General features: G+C 47.7%; 1 protein-coding gene across 1 annotated transcript in view; it reads right to left on the bottom strand.

The window, feature by feature from the left end:
• The window catches only part of LOC142590050 (uncharacterized), a 260,031-nt gene extending 249,945 nt beyond the window's left edge, over positions 1-10,086 (bottom strand). Inside the window, exon 1 of the mRNA XM_075701881.1 lies at positions 9,987-10,086. Coding sequence (XP_075557996.1) covers positions 9,987-9,998 — 12 coding nt within the window. The 5' untranslated portion in view covers positions 9,999-10,086. The remainder of the gene's footprint in view (positions 1-9,986) is intronic.
• Positions 10,087-25,305: the final 15,219 nt, after the last annotated feature.

The following is a 25,305-nucleotide window of genomic DNA, read 5'->3' as shown; positions in this document are numbered from 1 at the left end:
AGCATGCCGTCTATTGCCCTCACAAAAATCGAAATCAAGTATATCTGGCTGTGATGCAATAGGGGTTCGTGTGTGACGTAATGAAAAAGTTTTTTTTTTTTCATTACTTTCGCTCATGTACATAGTTCTGGCGATTTCGCAAATAAAGATCAGTTGAAGCCAACACCTGTGCTGTGTTCTTCAGTCCTCGTCTTTTGTGCTGTGTAACCATGTCGATAGGTGAACGAGTTCTGACTTTCCTTGATGGGGAACTGTCTTTGAGCTCTCTATATAGCTTTACACAAGCGAGTCAAACATCGTGCACAGAGCAGATAGCCGCGTAAATGATTTGTTCAACCTACAGGTCACTGCACAAACTATACCGCGACCGCCGCTGGCGTACAGGCACGTAGCGTTCTGGCTATAGCCGCGTTGACGCTATGCAGGAGTTACGGGGAGTCCCACGAAAGCTGACCCGCAATGCATCGACAGGGCGAATAGGATGATGTGGGCGCCTCGCGCTCGTATATCGCCCGTTTCCGGCCGCGGTGCCCATATTTCTTTTTTTTTTTCTGTTGCCGAGGAAAAAGAAAAAAACGGAATAGCAATGAAGAATAGACGAGCAGCGACCGGAATCGCGTCGGAGATGACTGGCTCAAATTGGCTCGGATTGGCTGCCGATGCGTGCGGCGTGACCTTGCCGTCGTCAGCGACTCGTTGCGTCCCTGTACCGCCTGGTCATTCCTAGCTCGGTGGGCGCGCCAGACCGAGCAGCCGCCGTCGCCGCGTTGACCCACTGAGGAGAAGACCCTCTTCGTTTTGTCTTCCCTTTTGTTTTCTATCTCTCTTTTCCTTTACTTTTTTCTCGCGCATTTTTGTGTGTGTGTGTGGGCGAGCCGGTTGCCCGCAAGAGCGTACGTTCGATCGGCAGAGAGGAGCGGCTGTGTTTGAATTTGCTCTCGCCGACACCCACGCAGAAGCGATGTCAGTTGTATCCCGACGAGCAGTAAATACCGAGGGCAACGAAAAGTTTATTGAACCGCACGCGCACAAATATCGATAAAACTACGCTTTCCGACTTTTGTGAGAGGTATATCGGCGTGCATGAATAAGAAGAAAGTAAAAGGCCTATTCTTACGTTTAGTATATAGTTGAAGATTATCTGCATGTGAGGATATGCGTAGAGCAACGTGAGGAGTGACGAAGAGATGGCGTTGTTGCGGGAGCCTCGAAAGTCGCGAATTCTGCGATCGATCAGTAAGCCAGTTGGTCGGCCGGTCCCTCTGTGATACAGCCTGCCAGCCAGACAGCCAACTGTCGGCCAGCCAGCCAGTAGATTTGTTGGTCACCTTTGCGCACACACTCTAGAGCGCAATCAATTAGTCTACGCTCACTGCCTGCCTGCTTGCCCTGTCCTGCCCTGCCCTGCTCTGCCCTGTCTTGCCTTGCCCGCCTGCCCACCCTGCCTGCCAGTCTGCCTGCTTGCCAAGAAGCTCGCATTCCCAATTTTGGACGCGCATTCAAGAAACTCATTTAGGAAGCGGCGGGGTTAGCAGAATTGACCTGGAAACCTTCACTACGACATCGCTAGCAGCCCCTATGTCAGTTGCTTCAGAACTTTAACATCAGTCCAGTTAATCAATCAATGAACGTTCCCTTTAATCTCCTTCGGCAAACTATTCGCTTAGAGCGCTCGCTGGAACAGTGCACGTCCGCTCCCTCTGCACTGGTGTTACTCCGGCGGAAGCGAAACGATGTAGTGTCCGTGCGCCGCCGTAAAAGCCACTCGGGCTGATTGGCCGTCGTCCGCAGGGGGCCTACGAAAGCACGCGTTCGCAAACAACGCCTGATTGCCATCGAATCGTTTTCGGACCATTCTACTTAACAGCGTTCGCGCCGTGAACGAAAACAGTCTCCAACTGGACCCCTGCTGTAGAAGGACCGACGCGGAACCATGAAAAGAAAAAAAAAAGAACGCTTCCGGGTAACCGTCTGGGAGTTGTTGCCGTATTTCCCCGTTTGTAACTACTTTCAGGTTCTTTTATTTTTTTTTTTTACTACTATGTTGTGCACTCGGCTGAATTGGCCGATGCCGAGGATATACCAGGGAAAGAAAGCGCGATGTATCTCAGAGCACTTGTTGGTGTGGACGAAGCGCAGGAGCTCGTTATACGATCGTGGTTTGCTTATTTCTATCAAGAATAAATGAAAAAAAGACAAAATCCCGCAGTCCCCGAACTCAATAATCTCGCGTGAACTTTCGTGGATAGCATACATGAAAAGCCGTACGGTCATAGGGGTGTATTGGATACGGGGAATACGGAATTTTTTTTTTTCGATAGTAGCATGTATAATTGGTTTTCCGCAACAGGTTTTGTCCAAATCCACGTCCCATGGGTTGGCGCCTTCTGGATTTAAAATGCGGACCTTCGCTCGCTATGCTCTTGCCGACTGAATGCGTCGGAAGCGATTTTCGGGCTGCCGGAAACACGTAGTACAGACGCTGGGTTTTGGACGCCACCTATTATAGGCAAGGACTGAGTGTATAAATGTCAAGTAAGCTGCTTTGCCTTCTTATGAGAGTTCTTATATTGCGGCAACATAACGGCGGCGTCCCTGGGGATCGAACTTAGGTCTTCTGTCGCAGTGTACATTTCGGAAGCGGAGTGGTGGTAATCAGTGAGCTATCGCACAACTTTGGCGCTGTAGCTTTAGCGAAGTTGTGCGCGCCATGCGGGCTCCGTGACCGGTGGTATCTGGGCACACATTTCGGAGTCCCTATACATCGGGCGAGGGGGCGATGTTGGTGCCGCATTGCCAAGGCGGATCTGTTCTGCAGGAAATGTGCGGCGGCCACTGCGGACGCCTGCATGCGGCGCTGTCGCAGTCAATGAGTCCATATAAGGAGTTTGAATCTTTCATTTCATTTTATTACGCTGTCAGCCTCATTTACGCTATAACAGGGGTGAACAAGAGCATACATACTCAAAAATAAGCGCTCCTTATACAATCAACTATAAACATACAACAATGATTGACAAAGAATAGCCGAAGCTCTTTACTCTAAAGCACAGCAAACAATGCATAAATTACACTATACATCCTTAAACATTAAGTCATTTGCTTTCTTTTATCGAAAGATGGTACACATTCAGATGAAACAGTGTAATTCCGCAGCCTGTTCCACTCATTGATCGCCAGCGGAAGAAAACTGCCCTTAAAACAATCGTTGTGGTGTCTCGGTGAAGGAATGCACATGTTATTCCGGTGCCTTGGTGTTTCCCCAGTTCTTATTTCTATGTACCTTGATCTGAAAATTTTTTACTTGATCTTTAATCATCAGAAAGAGTAATTTAAGCCTTTCATACTCTGTCCTTTCTTCTAGTGGTTGAAGGTCAGCGGCCTGTGCGGTAGAAAAAATATGAAGACCACGAACAACTGTTTAGAAAGTTCATAATACAAAAACAAAGAAAAATTCCCGTTAATTGTTGCTTTCAACGCGATCCGCCTAGTCCTGCAAGAATACACTGTTAAAACTGATATATGCGTACACGTCTTCTCGCCTCATCGCAGAATCTCGCTAATCGCTCGGCGGCTATCATCGCGACGAACGCATCAACTGCCACAGTAATGCATTAGCTTATAAGCTATAATTTCCGTCGATTATGACGCGCGAATACTTGCCACGTCGGTGAACGCTGCTATAACGTCTGCGAATGGTGCTTTATGTCTCGCAATGCTCGCACACATGCTAGCGTCATATATGTGATACGGGACAGCCAAATATACACCCCCCCCTCCCTCTTTCCTCCTATAGGTAAAACGCTGGCCCTGCTCCCAGAATGCGGCTGCATAATTTCAGAGATCTCACTGACGGCTATGTGATATATCCACAGCGGTTTGCTTTGCAAAGCATATAATAGGTGGCTAATTAGAGGGCCGTATAGAGTAATCACCCATCCCGAGTTGTAAAGCATATATAATAGGTGGCTAATTAGAGGCCGTATAAAGTAACCACCTATCCCGAGTGGTTGCTGGGGCCAAATAATTGCACGCCTTTTGTTAAGAGGTCGTCATTGTTAGCTCGCTCAGCCTCGACACGCTCGGTCGATGCGGCTGTCCGAAGGAGCAGAATCTTGCTCTTCTTCGCGCTTTTAATTAGCTGCGCACAGTTCTCTAATCAGCGGCTCTCGGTCAGGCGGCCCGCACCGTGGTTCTGTTTCATCTCGTGCCAGTAATTAAGCGTCGGGTGTAATGTAACCGCTTCCTTGCGCGTTCGCGGAGAACGAAACTCGTCTGCAAACAGACGTCTTAACGACGTTTATCTACGTATGAGCGGCGCGCGCTCGTTTGCTCAGCCAACGGAGATGCCGTTCAAAGCTTATCATTATCCGGCACGGACACGCTGACGTAATGCGCGATGCCACCTAGAGACAATCTGTGCACGGCAACATTGCGCATATAAAGCAAAAGTAGCGCTAAATATAATCGTATATAAAACGTGTCGCGTACGCCTTGGGACACTTCTGATTGGACCTGGGCTGCAAGTTAGGACAACACGTGTCGAGTATTTCGGCAAAACGAGTTGAAAGGTGGACGGCTGGGTTACGTCCCCGATGTCGACAGGATGTCGTCATGTAGCGGGTTCGATTTTAAGGTTGACTGCTTCTTTTCGCAGCGTTTTGCATGGGGTATATCGTCACGTTGTAGTGCCGGTGACGAACATACAGCATAGCAAGAACCGTAAGTCACGAAACCAACTCCCTTATTAGGTTGTGCCCAGGAATAAACAAGAACGTGACAAAGCGCAAGGATAGGCGGTGAAGCACAGTCGGTGATCTTCGAAAACTTGGGGGCCCCATGAAGTAAAACTACTGCAATCTGCTTCTATTGCAACCTCCGGGCGTCAAATTTACGCAACCGCCGACGTTAGTAGCATCGGTCGGTTACCCGCAGCGCTGTTTGAACCACGCAATCATACGTTCTCCTCGTTTACATATAGGATGCCACTTTTTTCTTTATGTTCAAAGCGAAAAGCATTGCCTGCTTTGACAGGTTTTTCTCATCTAATTGGCTGACAAGAAGCTAGGAGCACGCGGAAGTGGAGAGGGACTTGGTGGGGCCGGGGGCTAGTGCAGTGAAAAGAGATAACCGAATGTGGAGGGTGGTGCCGGCGTATGGGATTGGCCCGCTACCGCTTGCTTAGCTTGCTGTGGCTGGTCGAAAATTGCAGCGACGTGCAACCGGAAGAGTAAGGCTGCTGAAACGGATTCTCGACGAAGAAGAGTTGGCAGAGCGATGTCGTATGCGCGCCGAAAGGGCTCGGCAACGTTATACTGCAACGTAAAAATTTTTATCACGCGCAAATATGTCCGTTAAGCCGGGCAGCTCCGATTAGCCAGTGTCGGAGCGATTGGTAGACAGATGTGTTCTATTCCTTTCGGAACGAAGCAAAAAGGAGGTAGGCCAGCAGCAGTCATTAAATGTTATTGCATATTTAGACATAGTTATCGATGCCTGTAGAGGCACGTGGTCTCATGATTTACAACATTAATATCCTCGGCCTATTTCATTACGCGTGCGCTGATCACGGCGTGTCGTGATTACAGGCGAGCTGCCTGAAGGCGGCACGCAAGAATTCTGTTGACAGGTACTACAGTCAGTTGAAAACTCCGGTACACTTTCCGAAGAATCTGCGTGTTACCGTAACCCAACATCGCCTCAGCGTCCCCATCCTGCTCCGAATGTATATCTTGCCCCGGGATAAAGACAAATTGTGCACAGCTCATGAATTCATATTAACTCTATATCTGGTAGACTGAGCGACCGCGAACGACATCTCTTACGTGCTCCTTCTTGTCAATCTTACCCTCGTATTCAGAGATACACCTTGACATGAAGCCCTTTAGGTTAAGCCTGCTTTAGATTAAGCCTGACGTGAACGCGCCGAATCAAACGCAATGAGCGTCTTGGGCCCGTTCTCGCCAGGCGTAATCTGCAAGTCAAACCTTAGCTTGAAACTAGGGTGCATTCCTGAATACGAGGGTTTTTGACCGTCGCTTCGCCATCCTTCTACTATCCTCATAAAGCATCCGCTTCGACATCCTCAACTCGCGCTGCCGCCTCACGTTTCAGCCTTGTCGCTCTTTTCACAGCCTTTCGATGGAGGGAGAAATTTAAAAAAAAAAGAACTGTCTGTACTTATATTTAAGTGCCCGTTAAAGAACTCCGGGTGGTCAAAAATTAATCAACAGCCGCCCACTACGGCGTGCCCTATAATCAGATGGCGTTGGCACACAAGACCTCAGAAAGAGTGAATGAACGAATCATTTTTTAGCCTGACCTTTCTCGTTCCCCGAATGCCGAGAACGTAAACACAACGCAACAACAACGTTAACATAACGATAGCATTAGTGCAACGTAAACCTTTTCCACAGGTTTTATCCCACAAGCCAGCGCCTGGCCGCTGCGCTGAAAACGATGCATGCGGTGTTGTCCCTTCGACGCAAAAGCTACGACGCGCTTTTCTCAGCCTGACCTTTCTTTCCACATGACATCACTAAAAGACAGCCATATGTATAAACAAAAAAAAAAGTAGGAATGTAAGCCTTTCGCAGTGGACTGGCCGAGAGAGCTTCTGTTCGAGAATCGAAATCCGCGAACAGGTCACATTGAAAGCAGAAGGCTGGCGAGGGATGACATAGAGGCGGAGTCCGGGTTACATATAGCTCAGCAGGACGTCTGGAAGGGATTTGTTTGCTTGACCTGTCGCGCCTTTCGAAACGCAAACAGCGGAGGCGAGCCGACCTGAAGTGCGTGAGCGTATACCTCGTAGCACTCAGCGAATCAAATGCGGGGCAAAGTAAGCTTGTCCGAGCTGTTCTATATATAGCACGCCGTCCATCTTCGTGGCACTATACACAGCTCGACGACACTAATGTTGTAGCTCTACCACGTCCTCGTTTCGCGAAAGACCGTATGTGACATTTCTGCAACCTCCCACCCTCCCCTGCCCCATCCCGCCTACCTTGTCACGGTTACTTAACCTGCAAGCGCTGTCGTATACCTCGTACGTAGGGCGTATAAGTACACAGCGTATAGGTCATCCATCTTTGCTAATCCAGCCTTTCAGCTTGCCTTGGTGGGCACTTCTGCTCTTTGATTCTCTGGCGGTGGCAGCACCTGTCGTCTGCTCTCTTTCGCCTGTCCGGCTTCGTGTGTGTCTACGCCGTCTTTCTCTGCCGTAGAAGCTTCCGCAGAAATAAAGTCTAGCGAAAGTCTGGCGCTGCGATTGTTGGGCTACCAAATAAGAATGGTGGTTAGTATACTACATGGATTTGTCTAATCTGCTTGCTTGCGGCTACAGAAGCGTTTGCGTGGTTATTTATAAGATTTGTATTTTCTAAACTTAAAGAAAGAAGAAAAATCGCAATTCTATAAACGCATTAGGCCAATATTGTTCTTCTCAAATGCGCAACCATTGAAGGTTATTGCGTTTATAGCGCGATATTTTGTTCAAAACGACCAAATTGCAAAGTCACAAAGCCGTTTGAAGCCAACATAACGATGTCTAGGCAAATCCACTCTACTGCTACCCGTCATTCCTGCCCTGGCTTAGAGCTCTCGTATACCTACACTAGCGTCGCAGTTCCCCGGTAATTATTTTTTGCTGATAACTCTATGGCCCCTCCACTGCTCTTAAGCCTACCACCGTGGCCATGGAAATGCGGACAGAAAACCGGATGACTCTCTATAGACAATTTTACGGAAGCGTTTAGGTGCCGCCATCTTGGGCTGTTAACGCTGCTGTTTTCTGTCTTTAACAGCGAAGTGTACGCACGCGAGATTGAGCCGCGTTCGCCGGCTCACCCTCGCACGCTTTCACTCGCACACACAACATACGGCGCGCGTCGACGATTTCATCGCCCTTGGACTTTATGCGGAACCTCACGGCGACGGTGACGGCAGTAATGCGTCTCGAGTGTCCATATGATTGCTATCGCAACAATTATGTCCGAAACGTCCGAGCCTCCGAGGTAACCGAGTGGATGGATGGATGGAGTAACTTTACAGAAAGGTCCTGCGAGCTACGGGGCGCAAGGTCCCATAGAGCGGGCTACTCCCACGTTGGGACCGGGAGTTGTAACTCCCTGGCCGCATCGTGGGCTCGCTGGACGGCCCAGAGCTGCTCCGCCAGGTCCGTGCTGCGTAATGCGTCTTGTAGCCTGGCGGAGTCTTGATCCTTGTTTGCGTGGGTCCGACCACACGGCCAGAGCAAGTGATGTACGTCTAGTGTTCTATGGCAATTTTCGCAATATGATGTTTTGTATAGGTCAGGCATGTAGTGGTGGAGTCTGTTCTGCGTGGGGTACGTGTTTGTTTGAAGCATTCTGAACGTCAGGGCTTGAGGCCTGGTGAGCTTATTGTGAGGTGTGCTGTATATTCTGCGGTCTAGATAAAAGTGCTTTATGATCTCGTTATATGTGGAGGGAGGGTCCCGATTCTCGCTGGGATGGTCACGACCAGAATAGGGGGCGTCGCGGAAGGTTAGGTCTCGCGCGCTCCTGTGAGCCATCTCATTGAGATTGCGAGGGGCGTCCTCGATCTCTCCGAGGTGTGCCGGGAACCAGCAGATGGTGTGATGCTGCAGCGTTGCGGATCTATTGATTATTTGTAGTGCTTGTCTTGCAACTGCTCCTTTCTGAAAGGCTTTGACGGCCGAGCGTGAATCGCTGTAGACGTGGGTGGTAGTCGGGTCTGTGAGCGCGAGTGCAATGGCAACCTGTTCTGCTATCTCGGACTTGTGGGTCTTGACTGTGAGAGCGTTTCTCACTTGACCTTGCTTATTGATCGTGGTGGCAACGAACGCTTTCCTGGTTGGGTACTGTGCCGCGTCAACGAAACAGGCTAGGATCTTCTCATCACGTATTTCGCGCAGGATGAACGATCCGCGTGCCAGCCTTCTGGGTTGATGGTGCGCCGGGTTCATGTTCCGCGGCAGTGGGCGAACCGTGTAAAAGTTGCGTATGTCCGTCGGAACGCTTTGATATAGATTCTCGATTACTGTGGTGTCATGACCTAGTGAAGCCACGCACGACGCAGAGAGATTGCCGCCATTTGTGCCGCTGCTCGGTAGCCGAAAAATAGTCAAAAGCGTAGAGTGAGAGAGTGTGTAAGAAAGCTGCGAGACCGTCAGGGACGTTGTGAGAGAGGGAAGTTGTCGCGAACACCTGTCGTCGGTAGTTGTTTTCGTTGCCGAGGAAGCGTCGGAGTAGCAGAAATGCTCTCTCTCTCTCTCTTGTTAGCGCATTGGTAGAGTGTGCTAAGGAACAAAAGAGATTCTCCGCTAAGTCTCGTGGCGGTGCTAGTGGTATCAGCGTACGAGGCGGATAACATTGTTGCGTTTCGCCTGCGACGCGCGGTTTTGCCGGCGCGACTGCGGCGGGGCGGCAGACATTTTGGCCCGTTCGGCGTCGCCGCAACGCTCCCCGCCAGGCGTTTCCAGGCGTTTCCAGGCGCGACTGCGGCGGGGCGGCAGACATTTTGGCCCGTTCGGCGTCGCCGCAACGCTCCCCGCCAGGCGTTTCCAGGCGTTTTCAGGCATGTTCCGAGGCCACGTGTCTTCATGTGCGTGTGTGAGTGTATGTGCCATTGTGCCCCAACGGCGGCGATGCGACAGCAGGGGGTCACCCTCTCCTTCCAGTCATTGTGCCCGACCAGAGGCGCTACGAGAGCCGAAGTTACCTTCTCCTCCCAGTCTTTGTGCCCGACCGGCGGCGCTACGACAGTGTGCGTCACCATTAGCCCATTGTACAATCACGTGCTCGTCTATTGAGGGGTTCCTTCTTGCCCTCAACTGCGAGAGTATAAAAACAGCTGCCCCCGGACGCCAAAGAGAGGGCTCTGATTTCTTCTGTTGAGTAAAGTGCTCTCCCGTCTCTCTACTTCGGTCAACCTGACCGCCAACTCTTTGCGATGTTAAAATAAACAAGTTGTTTTGTTGTTACCAGTCGACTCATGCTTTGCCGGGACCTTCGGATGCTTCCAGTTGTACCCCAGGCCGCCAGGCCAACGCTACCCTTGGGGCTTGCGACCCAGGTACAACCACGGGCGTCAGCGCCGAGTTCCCAACAACCGATGCCATCGGTGGGATCCAAACAACATGAAACATGGGGCCGCCCTTAGGTATCCGGCTCGCTTTATAGTAAACTCTACTGCGATTGACTTCAACTTTAGACTTGACGAAATATGTTCAGAACATCCAAACTTCTGTGTATATTGCCATTATTTGTGGTAAGTCGCACTGCGGTTATCTTTAAAATGTGAGAGCGTTCGGTTTCAGTTCTTAGTTGTGATTTATTATGCACTCAAGACACAACCGTAAAAAAAAAGCAGGACATACAGACAAGGGTCGCAATGTCAGAGGCTTCTCCTGGACGCTCGGTAATTAGTTAACAAAAACAAAAGCAAATACTAAATGAGATAACTAAAGAAAAAGAGGCATAGAAAAAAACACGATCAAAGTTATTCGTGGTTATCAACAAATTATGCGATGGAAAACAGTGTGAATAACGTACACTAAAAAAAAGATACTAAGCAGAACATCTCGAAATAATATGCAAAGTTAATTTGGCAGGAGATAATGTTTCAACTGACATTTAAAGGGACACAAACACAAGAATTAAGAAGACTTTCCGCGCATATGGAACACTATTCTAAAGCTTTAGCGCAGAAGAAGAGGACGCCATTTTCTTCATGCTTCCATTGTGTGGCCGCGCAAAGACAGTGAACAGGCGAGGAGAAACGACATAAGCTTAAATTTAGAGTGGCATAAAGGTACAAGAAAATTGACGCAGGGCGCAGACCTGGTGTTAATGATTCCCGAGCGAGCGAGAGCCTATGAATTCACGCAAAGGTTGTTAGGTTAGCAACGTATAAATTAAGATTCTTAGGTGATCATTGTACAAGCTAGTAACGCAAAGAGTATAGTTTGTACGTAGTAAGGAGACACCATTTTAAGAAATAGTACAATGTAGGTCATGGTGAGAATAGCTTGTTTTGTACATGCTTAATAGAAGACATGCGACAGTAATAAGTTTTACCCAAGGAAACAGTGAAACCGATGATATTATTTTAATGAAAGATGGTATGAATAATGACTCATTAAAAAAAAGGTTATACGGATCCCCACGTGCTGTAGGAATCGATTTAAGCGAAGGTTTCATTCGTGTATCAAAAGAAAGCTGTTTCTATTTGGCGCCCATTCACAAGTCGAGACCACACGACCCAGAGGGACACATTTTCACCGTCCACACCTCGCTTATTTAGTGCTTACGACGTGCACTCAGTGGTCTCTCTCCCTCTCCCTCTTTTCCTCTTCTTATTCCCCTTTTTTTTTCTTACCACCTGTGTAGGGTAGCGAACCGGATGCTCGTCTGGTTGACCGCCCTGCCTTTCCTTGCTTTCTGTCTCTCTCTCTCTCTGGAGTTCGATCATGCACTGGCACCGCATGACGACGAAGGAACGACGACTATGGAACGAGCTCGACGGCATGACGACTACGCGTTGACGAGAATAGCACGACAACGACGGCGGCATGACGGTGGGATGACGGAGCTGGAGTGACAGCGACGGCACGACGGCAATGGGATGACGATGCTAAAAACGATTATAGGGGTACGTCGACGACGGCATCGCAACAATGGCGTCACGACGGCTGCGTGACGATGATCGCGTCACTACGACGGCACGGACACAACGCGATGACGAAGGTGGAATGACGATGACTCATGACGTCATCAGGCATGACGAGAATGGGAACGATGACAGTGGAAATCAGAGTGGACTAAACGACGTGACGATGGAATGACCGCGACGGCGACTTCGTGACTAGCACGAAGCCAGCGGGGATGGCAAATATACGACGACCATGACGACGGCAACGCGATAAGAGCGAGATGACGCTATAGCGGCGCGACCACGGCGTCACAACAGAGGCATGACGACTTTAGTAGGGTATAGAGAAACTTGGCCCGGGCCGTTGGCGCAGCTTCGTTCAAATTCTGGAGGATCAGCGCCCGGACGCTGACTAGGGCAACGAGCGTGAATATCGCCGTGCATTTGTGGTAAGGTGCGGGAGTCGTCCAGATTTCGACAGGTGTCAGAGTTCGCAAAAATATGAGAAGCGGAGCGCCCGGGAAATATTTTAAGCCTTTTCGATACATACACACACAAAAAAGGGGGGAAGACCTGTGCCTCAGCACACTTCACGGCTTCTGCAAAAAAACATAGATAGATAGATAGATAGATAGATAGATAGATAGATAGATAGATAGATAGATAGATAGATAGATAGATAGATAGATAGATAGATAGATAGATAGATAGATAGAATTCTACCTATCGCGATTGGTCTGATCTGCCCGGTAAACTAATTTACCCCCCTTTTTCACCCTTAAGGGTGTAAATTAGCTTACAGTGATATATGTTCCCAAACCTTCTTGCTTTCCTTTCTTTCATTTCTTTTTGCGAATGCGTAAAGTGCGAAGCAAGAAACAATAAACCCATACGGTTGCCAGTCGGCATGAAGTGGGTGCCGCTCTTTTCTGCATACTTCATCCAAGCGCTGGTAATCTGGAATTTGAACTAAGCCTGACGACGCCGGGACGACGACGGAACGATGACGACGAAACGATCACGACGGCATGACAATGCAGGAATAATCACGACTAGGCGTATGATAAATACAGGAGAGCCGTCCTACGTGTGAACCATTCGGCGAGACCGCAGCAGCGGGATGGAAAAGGCAAACTTCGCTTTACGAAGAATTCGTTTTAGAAGAACGCGCATCACTTGATCAATGCTCGAGTGCCCGTTGCTGTATTTCGCCTTACGAAACGACCTTTATAAGAAAATTACCTCGTTCGTGCGGGTCTAACCACACAAAGGCGCCTCGAGCCATCTTACCGAAGCAACAACAACAAAAACTATTCAATCTTATATGCAGCTGTAAGCAACGGCGCCAAAGCCCATGGCGAGCGTTAAACCGCTTTCACCGCCACAATGTTCAACTGCTCTCATTGCGACGCCATTCTAGCTTGTATTTTTTTTAAACCTTATTTTCCTTATTCGGCGAAGGTCAGAAATCGCAGCGTGCACTTTACGGTGGTTCGCGAAGGCGGGGAGCTATTGGATTATCGGACGGCGAGAGTGGGGTTTCTGCCGAGTGCCGACTATATAGGTGGACTATGCATTCGGAATTGCGTGCATTTCAAATGATAGTGAGGCGCCTTTAATCTCGCAGGCCCGAAGAGTTATGCAGGGGTGGAGAACCAAGCGAGTTGATTCGGAGAGTCCATATTGTTCGCGGGAAGTTCGCGCAAATATCGAATGCGGGCCGCGTGAGTGGTGGCCACTCCGTGTTAAGCTGGATTTACGCGACAGGGATGCTTTGCCTAATCATTCCGCAGATGAGTGGGACGTGGCCAAGCTGCAAGCAATCCCGCCGCTGGATGTGCTTCGCTTCTCCATTTTTTGCCCCTTTTTTTCTTTTCTTAGAACAGTGAGGTTGAATCTACTCGGTGAGAATCCGACCAGCGACCGACCTGCGACGGAACCTGGCTAAACCACCTGTAGAGAGGCCATGAATGCTTCCGAGAAGTGACATTTGGGCAAGCTGGGTTTAAAGCTCACAGCTTATGCAAAGCAGCGCAAGAACGCGAGGACGGAAACGAAGACGACAGGACCTCCCAGCAACGCACTATCATTAAACGTTACAGAAATTATAGAAAACGTTATTGAAACTGGCGAGGGGAATTAGTAGAAGCGTTCCGCACTTGGAAAGGGAAATATGTGTGCATCAGCCAGCCTTCAGTGTCTCTGTCACAAAGTGAATAGGATTTCCTTCAAAACGCTGACAGACATTATACAGAATCATGCGCACATGATGTGGGCGTCTGGGTCCGCATGAGCGCGTTCCCGATTATAATACGACGATTGTTATTGTATAACGTTCAGGGAGTTCCCGCGACGTGATCGTGTATAACATGTGTGTTCACTTCAATAAACTTGCATGGTTGCGAGTCAGCACCCACCCTGTCATCTTCGTTTCCGTGCGCGTGTTCTTGAGCTGTGCATAAGACGAAACAAAGCTACCCTTTGAAACAAAGCTAGCTTATACTCGTGCGCACGCTTCTATCGTATCAAAGACGACTAGATCTTTTGAGACGTTTGGCGCTGCTGCTTTTCTTGAGATGCACCAGCCTGTATGACCTCCCGTTACTGAATCAGCGACGAACGCTTGCGTGCGTAACAGTGCGAAATGTGAACTCTTCCTTCTCCTCTTTCAATCCCCTCCTTTCCCCATTCTCCAGTGTAGGGTTGCCTACAGGACTCAGCCTGGCTAACCTCTCTTCTTTTCCCTTATGTCTTATTTCTCGCTGTTTCTTGGTGCACGCGTCTTGTGCCAGTTTTTCATGTTTTCTTTTCTCTTGTGACAGCTCGAGCCTTCGAGGTGCCGTGTTAAACTTCACCCGTCTACGGGATTGGTCCGCGATTCTCAGTACTTTTCTCGTAGCAGCTAACGCTGCGAAGAAACTGTGCGACGTTGTACCGTCTTCGTGAAGGGCCCACGTTGATCACGTTTTAACCTTTCTTCTCCGGTGTTGTCAAACGCCATTGTCGTTTTAACACAGACTGTACGACATGAATATATGTAGGTACGATAGTACAACGCTTAGTCGCAGATCACGTCGCAGTCCGTGTATGTCTCTTTCGAGTCAGTTCAATGCCTATGCGGGGCCCTGCAGCCGGCTTGTAGAATAAATTCGTCTCGAACGAACGCCGTACGTAATCATGCTGTTGCCGTCGTACGATCGTCGTCACAATCGTCTTGCTACTGTCGTCACAAACACGTCTATACGCCCCAGTCATGCAGACGACTACTAGATTTGCGAAAACGGGTTGGTCCACTCGGTAGGGCTTTGCGGAACCCCAAACAACGCTGGATTTCCACCTACGTGCAAGAATGCTTCGCATAACATCGATTTCCACGGTGTGATTAACGCAATTTTTTTTTCAAACTATAAACCATGGTTTCGCGGCATTTCATTGTTTCGGTTATACGTATACTACCCTGAGACTACAGGCTTCCTAGCAATTATGTGCTTAATGCGGCGAAGCCCGAGCTTGCGAGAAGTGGACTTGGCGTGCGAGCTTCACGGCAGGGCTTTAAATACTGCAGCGAAGCCGCCGTTCGCGGGTATGCGGTGTACGCGGTAGGTAGCGTCGCTTCGAGCGCGTTTAAACTCCTGGCAATGCGACTGGAGGAACGCTTCGCTGAACTTCGTGCGCGATTCGCATCGCTGAATTTAAATCCGAAACACGACAGACGCATACCTCTGTCGAAACGCCGGCTCCAGCGACACCGATCATGGAAACATGACAGGAGGTAAATCGTGGATCGAGTTACGGAGTCGCGTGATCGCACCAAATTTATGTTTGGGAAAGGAATTAGGAGGCGACATCTTGTGATGGATATCCATTGTATTTGTGAAGAAAAGGTGCTTTTGCTTTAGCGGTTGCCTGTGGGGAGTGTTTGCTGGGGCAGAGGGGGGGCATTGCTATTCGAGTGTGACTGACACACACTTTCATTTTCAGTCTGACCGTGATAGGTGGTGCGCACCGGCTTTGTCCTGCGCCAGCTTGACCGACGGATGGTAGCTGTGCGCATCAAAACTGCGCATCTTTGAAGTGCTATGAATACGAAGCGATTTCTTGCCAAAGCGTCTAGCCAGGAATGGCTGGAAATGAGGTCTTTAGGTCTAGAACCTGATGTTTCCCGTGGTTCGCGGCTAGTTGCACGTTCAATATTAATCGGAAGTTGGTGAGAAACCTGACGGCTACGACTTCGATAAGGAGGGCGGTCAAAATTTTATTCCTACGCGGCTGGCCGCGGCCGAGCGTGAACAGGCGATAGTGCGTTTCTTCCGGAAGGTACGTGCGCAATTCTTATGCAAATTCAAAACCCACATTTTCGCTTGCTTGCTCGCTTGCTTGCTTCCGTTGATAAATATACACTGTAACTAACAGTCAGAAGAAGCGCACTAATCCAAATCACCCTTCTTGATTGATGTCAGCAAGCAGCAAATAGCAGCTGTCCTTGCGAATCTCGCATATGACGACGTATGCAAGCCGCCGCCAGCTTCTAAACGGGTGAGGAGAAGGCCTCGTTTGAAACAAGTATGTGTGAGAGAAAAGGTGACTTCACCCTCCGCGTACGACTGCGAAGTTTGACGGCAGGTATTCACAGCAGCACGTGCAATCCGCGGACTGTGTATTTTCACCGTATCCGAGGAACGGTTCAGGGCCCCTTTGAGTGGCCTGATTTCCCTGTCATCACCCTTACTTAATAGACACTAATTAAGAGACGCACGCAAAAAGGGATTCCGGTATAAACAGGACGTGAAACGTCGCCTGGCCGCTGCTTCCGGCACCCTTTGCGCGCCCATTTTCGAAGTCGAAGAGCAGAGAGATGAGAAAAAACTGAAACAAAATGTCGACAAACACAACCACGACGGCGCTTCGTTGTCTCATAAACGCGGAAATTACTTTATCCACTTCAGGTGACTCTCCCGAAGCTCTGCTATGCAACCAGGTCAAGAGCAATGGATGACAAGGTAATAGATGACAAGGTAACAGATGACAAGGCAATAGATGACAAGGTAATAGATGACAAGGTAACAGATGACAAGGTAACAGATGACAAGGTAACAGATGACAAAGTAATAGATGACAAGGCAATGGATGACAAGGTAATGGATGACAAGGTAATAGATGACAAGGCAATAGATGACAAGGCAATAGATGGCAAGGTAATAGATGACAAGGCAATAGATGACAAGACAATGAACAATTTGTTACTTCATTAAACGGCACACTGCGGCGACGCCTGCTCGCCCATCTTCTTTCTTCATAATGGTAACAGCGCGAAAACAACCGACAGACTGGGTGAAAGAAACACAGGACGAGCGCTTTCCTATTCTCCATCGAACTGACGTTAGGCCATCGTAAAATAATGCACGACATTATAATACATATCAACATGAAGTCAACTGAAAAGCGACAGTGTAGCTATGGCGACATTTATAAAGGGTGGCGGTAAAGAAATAATCCTCCTAGCGGTTTAAGAGGCGGTCTAAACTTATATTTCTAAGAAATAAATCGCTCGGCATACAAGTGCAGTGCCATTTTTGGAGCTACTCAAGCAGTCTCCAGCTTGCCTGTGACGCGAAATTTTCAATCCCAAGCGAATCGCTTCAATCGTTTCTGAGTATTCCAGTGATCTTCTATTCCGGCCTCTGTACGAGGACTTGCACAATTTTTCTGTTTCCATTGAAGTCGTTAAGAACGCCTACAGCGAAAGACCTTTTTATCGCTGTGTAAGTATGCCTTAAGAGCGAAATATAGCTGCGTTCTAATTTCGGTTGTTGCAAAATATTTCTTCGTCTCAGCTGTTATTTGTCCATCCTGGCAGTGAGTTTTGCGAGACTTCTTTTTGTCCATTGCTGTAAGTCACAGCGAGTATGTCGAAATGGGCTTGCGCCGCTTCTGTAGTCGCGGCTTCCGGCTAATGAATAGTAGCTTCGGTTTCGAGAGCTTGTTTCGTCACTTCTTAAGTTTCAGCAGCCGTCTTTCCCAGTTTAGAATTACAAAAAATACTTTTGAGTAAGTTTCTCTTTCCCATCGAATCGATTCTCAACTCCCAAAACTAAAACATCGAGTGCTTCAACTTTCTTGAAGCACCTGCAGTCAAGAATTCGAATTGTAGTGTTGCATTGAAGCACTTTTTGTGTACATAATTATTGCATTCCTTGCCTACTTCTGTCTGTCGTTATGACAGACAGAAGTCTCTGTCTGTCTGTCTGTCTGTCTGTCCGTCCGTCCGTCCGTCCGTCCGTCCGTCCGTCCGTCCGTCCGTCCGTCCGTCCGTCCGTCCGTCTGTCTGTCTGTCTGTCTGTCTGTCTGTCTGTCTGTCTGTCTGTCTGTCTGTCTGTCTGTCTGTCTGTCTGTCTGTCTGTCTGTCTGTCTGTCTGTCTGTCTGTCTGTCTGTCTGTCTGTCTGTCTGTCTGTCTGTCTGTCTGTCTGTCTGTCTGTCTGTCTGTCTGTCTGTCTGTCTGTCTGTCTGTCTGTCTGTCTGTCTGTCTGTCTGTCTGTCTGTCTGTCTGTCTGTCTGTCTGTCTGTCTGTCTGTCTGTCTGTCTGTCTGTCTGTCTGTCTGTCTGTCTGTCTGTCTGTCTGTCTGTCTGTCTGTCTGTCTGTCTGTCTGTCTGTCTGTCTGTCTGTCTGTCTGTCTGTCTGTCTGTCTGTCTGTCTGTCTGTCTGTCTGTCTGTCTGTCTGTCTGTCTGTCTGTCTGTCTGTCTGTCTGTCTGTCTGTCTGTCTGTCTGTCTGTCTGTCTGTCTGTCTGTCTGTCTGTCTGTCTGTCTGTCTGTCTGTCTGTCTGTCTGTCTGTCTGTCTGTCTGTCTGTCTGTCTGTCTGTCTGTCTGTCTGTCTGTCTGTCTGTCTGTCTGTCTGTCTGTCTGTCTGTCTGTCTGTCTGTCTGTCTGTCTGTCTGTCTGTCTGTCTGTCTGTCTGTCTGTCTGTCTGTCTGTCTGTCTGTCTGTCTGTCTGTCTGTCTGTCTGTCTGTCTGTCTGTCTGTCTGTCTGTCTGTCTGTCTGTCTGTCTGTCTGTCTGTCTGTCTGTCTGTCTGTCTGTCTGTCTGTCTGTCTGTCTGTCTGTCTGTCTGTCTGTCTGTAAGGTAAATACAGAACTAGTAAATTAGTAAAATACATGGTAATATAGTGAACGCATGTATTTACCAGCTATTTACTAAATTTATTTTTAAGATTCTGGCGCATTCGAGGAATTTTTCTCGAAGCCTTGGTGGAACGACCGGTGACACCGCGGGTGTATCACGCCGTTGACGATGCACGTGACAGGCCACATCATTTTTATTATTGAATTTCGATATCTGGCGGCTGTGGCTCTACAGGGAGTAATCAGAATTTAGACTCGGGACATCACACTTACCAGAAGAATTTCCAAAAAAATCTGCACGTCTGCTGCAGCCAGAGTCAGGGAAGCAATACCCCCCTTCGATCCTTCCGTGTGTTTAGAAAAAAAGTTTTATTTCAACGAAAGACTATACGAACACTGAAACACAATCACGGCACACTTCCACCAGGACGACAACATATACATAAACATCAAGCATTCTTTACACGGCACGTTTGCGAAGATCTTTGAGGAACATAGTACTCGGGATGTAATTCGTAACCTTGAACCGCTGAGGTGATGTCACGGCTTTTCACAAACACCCAGCTGACCGCCGATATCGAGCCGGTTAGACGTTCGTGAGAAGAAAAAGAAAAGGAATTGCTGTTTAAAAGACCCGTGCAAAGAGGTTCTGTCTATTCGAATAATATACAGCCAATGATGCTTTTATTTCCAGTTTTTGATAGTCTTTTTTTTAAAGCAAGAAATTGGCGACTATGACGCATGTTGCGTTGTCGGCGGTAACCGAGCAACGCAATGCCCCCGCCATAGGGAGACGTCCCCGTAACTTCCCTTAAGAGGAAGCTTTAGCTCGGGCCCAACTCCGACGCGGCCTATTCAAATACATGTAAAACGCGAAAACATTTTTATGAGGTAACCCCTGGACCGATTTTAATGAAATTTGTTGCATTTGAAAGAGAAAGTTGAATTCTAGTGACTGTTGGAAGCGGAATTTCGATTTTGCGCTTGAATTTTCTTAAAACGATTTTCAAATATTTGACCGTTTGAAAAAAAATAGAAGCACGAAGTTTACAAATTCATAGCTCTGCATAAAGAACCGATATCGCGGTTCTGTAAACGGCATCCATTAGATCATTGTAAGCGGACAAATTCAATATGTCCTTTTACATCTTATGTGAATTTGTTACGTTGGTTACAACGGTTTTGCAAAAGTTGTATTTCTCGATGATTAAATTTTTTTATATTCATGTGTAACATATCAATTTTGTCCGCTTTAAACGTACTATTACATGCAATTCACAGAATTGTATTATCATTTTTAGTGGTTGAGTTACAGAGTTGTAAACTTGATAGTTTCGTTTTTTGAAAATTTTGGATTTTTGCCAATTTTTAATAAATAATGGACGACCTAACTCAAAAATTCAAAACCAACAGTCACTAGATTTTAAGTTTCTCTTTTAAATGCAACAAACCTCGTCAAATTTGGTGCAGTGGTTGCCGAGAAAAACGAATTCTCGTTTTACATGTATTTAGATAGGAGCCCTCGAGCTAAAGCTTCCTCTTAACAGCTACGCTGTACAAAAACAGTCAAACTTGGCGTTGTGCTGAGAGAAAAGCCCTTTGACACTCGCATTCAGAAATGCATCTTGACTAGAAGCCCCTGCTTGACTTGACCTAAAAGACGCCTGTCGTGTATGCTCCGAAGGAAACGCAATCGCATATAACGTTCTGGGCGCTCTCACTTCAAGCGTCCTGGAGTTTCAAGTCAAGTAATGGGCTTCGAATTGGGGCACATTTCTGAGTACGGCTCTCTAATGAGCGTCATCTCAATCTTACGTGACTGGACTAAGGATGCCGGCAACTGCGGAGTCGAGAAAGTCTGAGCAGGGGCTCCCGGACACGTCGTGAGCCTGGGAGAATCCATACCAGGTTAAGGTTGACGACTGGGCGTGACAATATAAAAGATGTTGGATTGCGCAACATTTTTACGGGATACACAGAAGAGAAACATGCGCAGGCAACGTTGTGTGCATGTTGTGTGTATGTTGTTGCATGCAAAAACACAAAACGTTGTGTTTTTTTTCTGTTTCGCGTGTGTGCTGTCAAAATGTCGCGCAACCCAAACTGCCTAGAGTAAAAGGTGCCACAGATCGTTATCTCGGGTCAGGGTCGTACAGAGTTATCGTAGATGGCGTCGTCCACTCCTTCCGCGTCTAAATTCTGCCAACCGGACAAAGGCGACGTGTGAGTTTACAGTTTACGTAAAATTATTGCAATGATTGCGAAGGGTTCTGTGAGATTCTTACTCCCACTTAACGGTAAACTAAAGAGCCGCGTAAATTTCTTAAATTAATATATTAGCTCATATAATCCTTAATCTTTCAACAATGCTTAATACTCGTGATATAGCTTTTCTATGTAATTGCCGACGTAATGTTTCCATATAGATATGTTTTCTTTTCGTATATTTTTGTTATTTTCAACAATCTTGTCCAAAGTGTCCCAGGGCATCATAGGTGACGCCGTCAGGGCCTGGAGAGGATGATCGTTTCCAAATAGCCAGGGCAGCTTCGAGTACTTCCATGGTAAAGGCGACGTCCATTTCTGGTACCCGAGCCGCAGGGAAGTCACTCACATCAATATTTGTCTTGGAAGGCTCGCCAGTGACTCTCGCACAGAATTCCTCCGTCACACCAAGCTCAGTTCGGCCATGATGAAGGGCCAACGCTGCGAATGGGTGTCGTAGTTGCGGGGAGGAACGAAGACCGCGGACTGTCCTCCAGATATGTGAAGGCGGCTTCCGAGAGTCCGGTGGCTCACAGAATCTCTTCCATCGGTCACTCTCTAGTTTGTCTATGCGACGCTGAATTTTCTTCTGAAAGCGTCGTGCGTCTCTGAGATCATAAATTGATTTAGTGCCTCTGTACAGAACTAGTAAATTCGTAAAATACATGTTAATCTATAGAACGCATGCATTCACCAGTTTTCGTCTAAATTTACTTTTAAGATTCTGGCTGATTCGAGGCGCTTTTTCGAAGCTGTAGTCGAACCACCAGTCACACGGCTGGTGTTTCACTCCATTGTCGATGCACGTGGTAGACCGCGTCATCTTTTTCAATGATTATTCATATCTGACCGCTGTGGTTCTACAGAAAGTAATCCGGATATGGGCTCAGGGCTTCATAGTTACTACAGAAATTGACAAAAATTTGCATCTATGCTGCATCTAGAGTCAGAATAGCGATACCACCCTTCAATCCTCGAACCTAGTCATTGGAGGACACGAATCGATAACTTTCAACCACTGAGCACTTGTCACGGCTTTTTACAACCTCCCAGCTGACCTCCGACGTGAAGCAGGTCAGGTGCTCGGGGGAACAAAAAAAGGAAGGAATTGCTGGCTAAAAGACTCCCACCGAGAGGTGTTATCTACTCACATGATGTGTAGACAATGCGGCTTTTATTTGCAATTTTTGATAATCACGTTTCTAAGCAAGAAATTAGTGACTCCGACACATGTGGGAGTCACTAACTAACCGAGCAACGCCATGTGCCCGCCACAGAAAGACGTCTACGTAACTGCTCTTAAGAAGTACGCTGTACAAAAAAGGTCAAACTTGGCAGCGTGCTGAGAAAAAAAGCCCTTTGACGCTCGCATTGAGAAATGCATCTTGACTGGAAGCCCATGCTTCACTTGATCCAAACGACGTCCGTCGTGAACGCCCCGAAGGAAACGCAATCGCAAAAACCGTTTTGGGCATTTGCACTGCAGGCGTTGTCGAGATCAACTCAAACAATGGGCTTCAAGTTAAGGCACATTTCTGAACACGGCTCTCTAATGAGCGTCATCTCGAATCCAACGTGGCCGGATTAAGGATGCCGGTAACTGCGGATTCGAGACAGTGTAAGCAGAGGCTCCCGGACACGTCGTGAGCCTGGGAAAGTCCACACCGGGTTGAGGTTGACGACTCTCAGTGATAATATAAAAAGAAATGTCGGATTGCGCAACATTTTTGCTGGGCACACAGAAGATAAACATGCACACAATCTTGTGTGCATGTTTTGTGCATGTTGTTGTGTGCGAAAACCCACAACGTTGTGTGTTTTTTTCTTTTCCGTGTGTGTCCTGTCAAAGTGTCGCGCCACCCAACTGTCTAGAGTAAAAGGTGCCACGCAGGGCTTTCTTGTACCAGGGTCGTACACACTTATTGCAGATGGCGTCGACCTCATCCACACTTACCGCGTCTCAATTCTGCCTACCGTAAAAACGTGACGTGTTATATTAAGTTTACGTACGTGTGATTACTGCAATGATTGCAAATGGTTCTGCGAGATTATTACTCCCTGTTAGTGGTAAATTTAAGAGCCGCGTATCATTCTTAAATTCTTATACTACCGCATATAATCCTTAATCCTTCAACAATTCTTATCGCTCTTGATATGACTTTTCTTTGTAATTGCCGATTTAGCCTTATTAAATTGATATGATTCTTATATATTTTTGTAATTTTAAACAAATCTTGTGAAAAATGCTAATGGTCTAATTAAAGAAATGAACTCGCAACAATCGCTAAATTTGTTCTGTTTCCGTTAAATGCAACATTCATCATCGCATTCGGTGCAGTGTAAGTCGGTCAGAGCGATGTGCGAGTTCCCGCACATCTTATGTAAGAGCTGTCGAAGCAACGCTTCCGCTTAGGCAATGTCATTCTGGGTTCTCCTCCGCTACAGTAGATACAGCAGCTTGGCACACCACGACGGTTTCAAGGATTCTCCACAATTCCTCTGCTATTTACGCCGCACACGATTTCGCCGCACCGAGCCTGAAGTAATATTCGACCATCCCGAACGAATCACACCGACACTGCCCCGAACACTGCTTTAACTCTGGGGAAAACCGGCGGGGGCCTCATCCGGGCCACTATGTTCCGGAAAAGCGTTGTCACGGCAAAGCGTTGGTCGACTGCCGCCAGTCAGCTCCGAGCCATTCACGATAACAGAGCTCAAGGTGTAGGCGCTTATCCATGTGTAGCAATAATCCATAATCGTCGGTCAAGCAATGTCGCTGTAGCTAACGCTTCGGCAGGGCAAGAAGGAGTCGTTGCCCACGAACTAGATACAGCAACACGAAATATTTCGATCTATGGGTAAAAATTTGTAGGTGTAAGTAGCAAGCACAGCTGCTGGCACTGTCACTACATGCAGATACTCATTTTGGCTGCACGTTTATTGTCTCCCCGATTACCTCATCACCACCGCGGGAGAAGACTGATGGTCTTCAAGGAATCACGACCTCCCACCGGTAATTATCGCTTCAATTTGTCAGCCTTATCAGGTATCACAGTCTAAAACAAGGTTCGGCAAAATCTTCTTTTTTATCCTCCATTCCAGCTGAGTCAGAACGCGTATCTTTGAATACTTCCTATCGCAATAACTGCGGAGGTTGAACCACAACACCGATGGAGTTGTCGCTACTCTCAGGCACTACAGCGCTACATTTGCATGTTAAGAGAAAGCTTCAGTCACTGCCCAGACTAAGACAGATCGATTATGAACATGTTTTATAAGTCGCTGTAGCAGCATCTCTATGAAACGCGCCTGTATGCTTAGATTTAGCTTCGTTATGAGATTATGCCGCGTGGCACACCAAGCGCTATAAAAAAGAGAACTCCGATTTCCACATTCAAGCGCGTGCAAAACCCATTATTTCTTTTGTTGGACAACCGATGAACCAATTATTCGCATAAGAGATTAGCTAAGAAACAAGTTAAGAGATAAGAGACCAGCTAGATTCTAGCACGGGGGTTGGATAAAAATGTAAAGAATAAGTTGCTGCCTGCTACGTCAGGGGGAATAAATAGCAGCGAGTGTGACCGCCTTAGCTGCATTCATGTCGCTACCTGACTAGAATGAGAGCCGCCTACTTCGACGGGTGTTGCCGTTGTTGCACTCTTACAAAGTGGTGGTGGCTGGAAGGTGGAGGGGGTCATCATCAATTCACAAAATCATCATCATCATCATCATCATCATCATCATCATCGGCGGCAGCAGCAGCAGGAGGCGCCGCCACCGCCTCTATTTGCCGTCTGCAGGACGAAGGTCTCACGTGGCGATCTCCAATTACCCATGTCCTGCGCCACAAACTAAAAAATTCAGTAAGTTCAGTTAGTTTTTCGGGCTAGACAGAGGGTTTGGGTGGCTAGGTATGTGTTGTTGTGTTTCCATCGTTCGGAATGATTTTTGCCGCAACGACGGTCGACGCGGGACGCCGAAGCCGGTTCCCCGCGACGCGGGGTCCTTCACGTTACCGCGTTAATACAAACGCGTTACTGTCGCAAATAACACTACCTTGTGAGCAAGTGAAGGTAATAAAACGATAGTACTTTTCGTTACCTTCTGAAGCTAGTAAATAGCCACTATAACCTAGCATTAACGATGTACTACCTCGATTGTGTAATTACTAATAGAACTGAGATGGTATTTATCAGCAATACAACGGAGCCCGGCCATTCGATTTATAAGTGCCGCTTTCATTGCGCTATTAAACCCTGT

This window comes from Dermacentor variabilis, chromosome 8, assembly GCF_050947875.1.
Source record: "Dermacentor variabilis isolate Ectoservices chromosome 8, ASM5094787v1, whole genome shotgun sequence".
Classification (NCBI taxonomy): domain Eukaryota; kingdom Metazoa; phylum Arthropoda; class Arachnida; order Ixodida; family Ixodidae; genus Dermacentor; species Dermacentor variabilis.
This window is presented reverse-complemented; position numbering and strand designations above follow the sequence as displayed.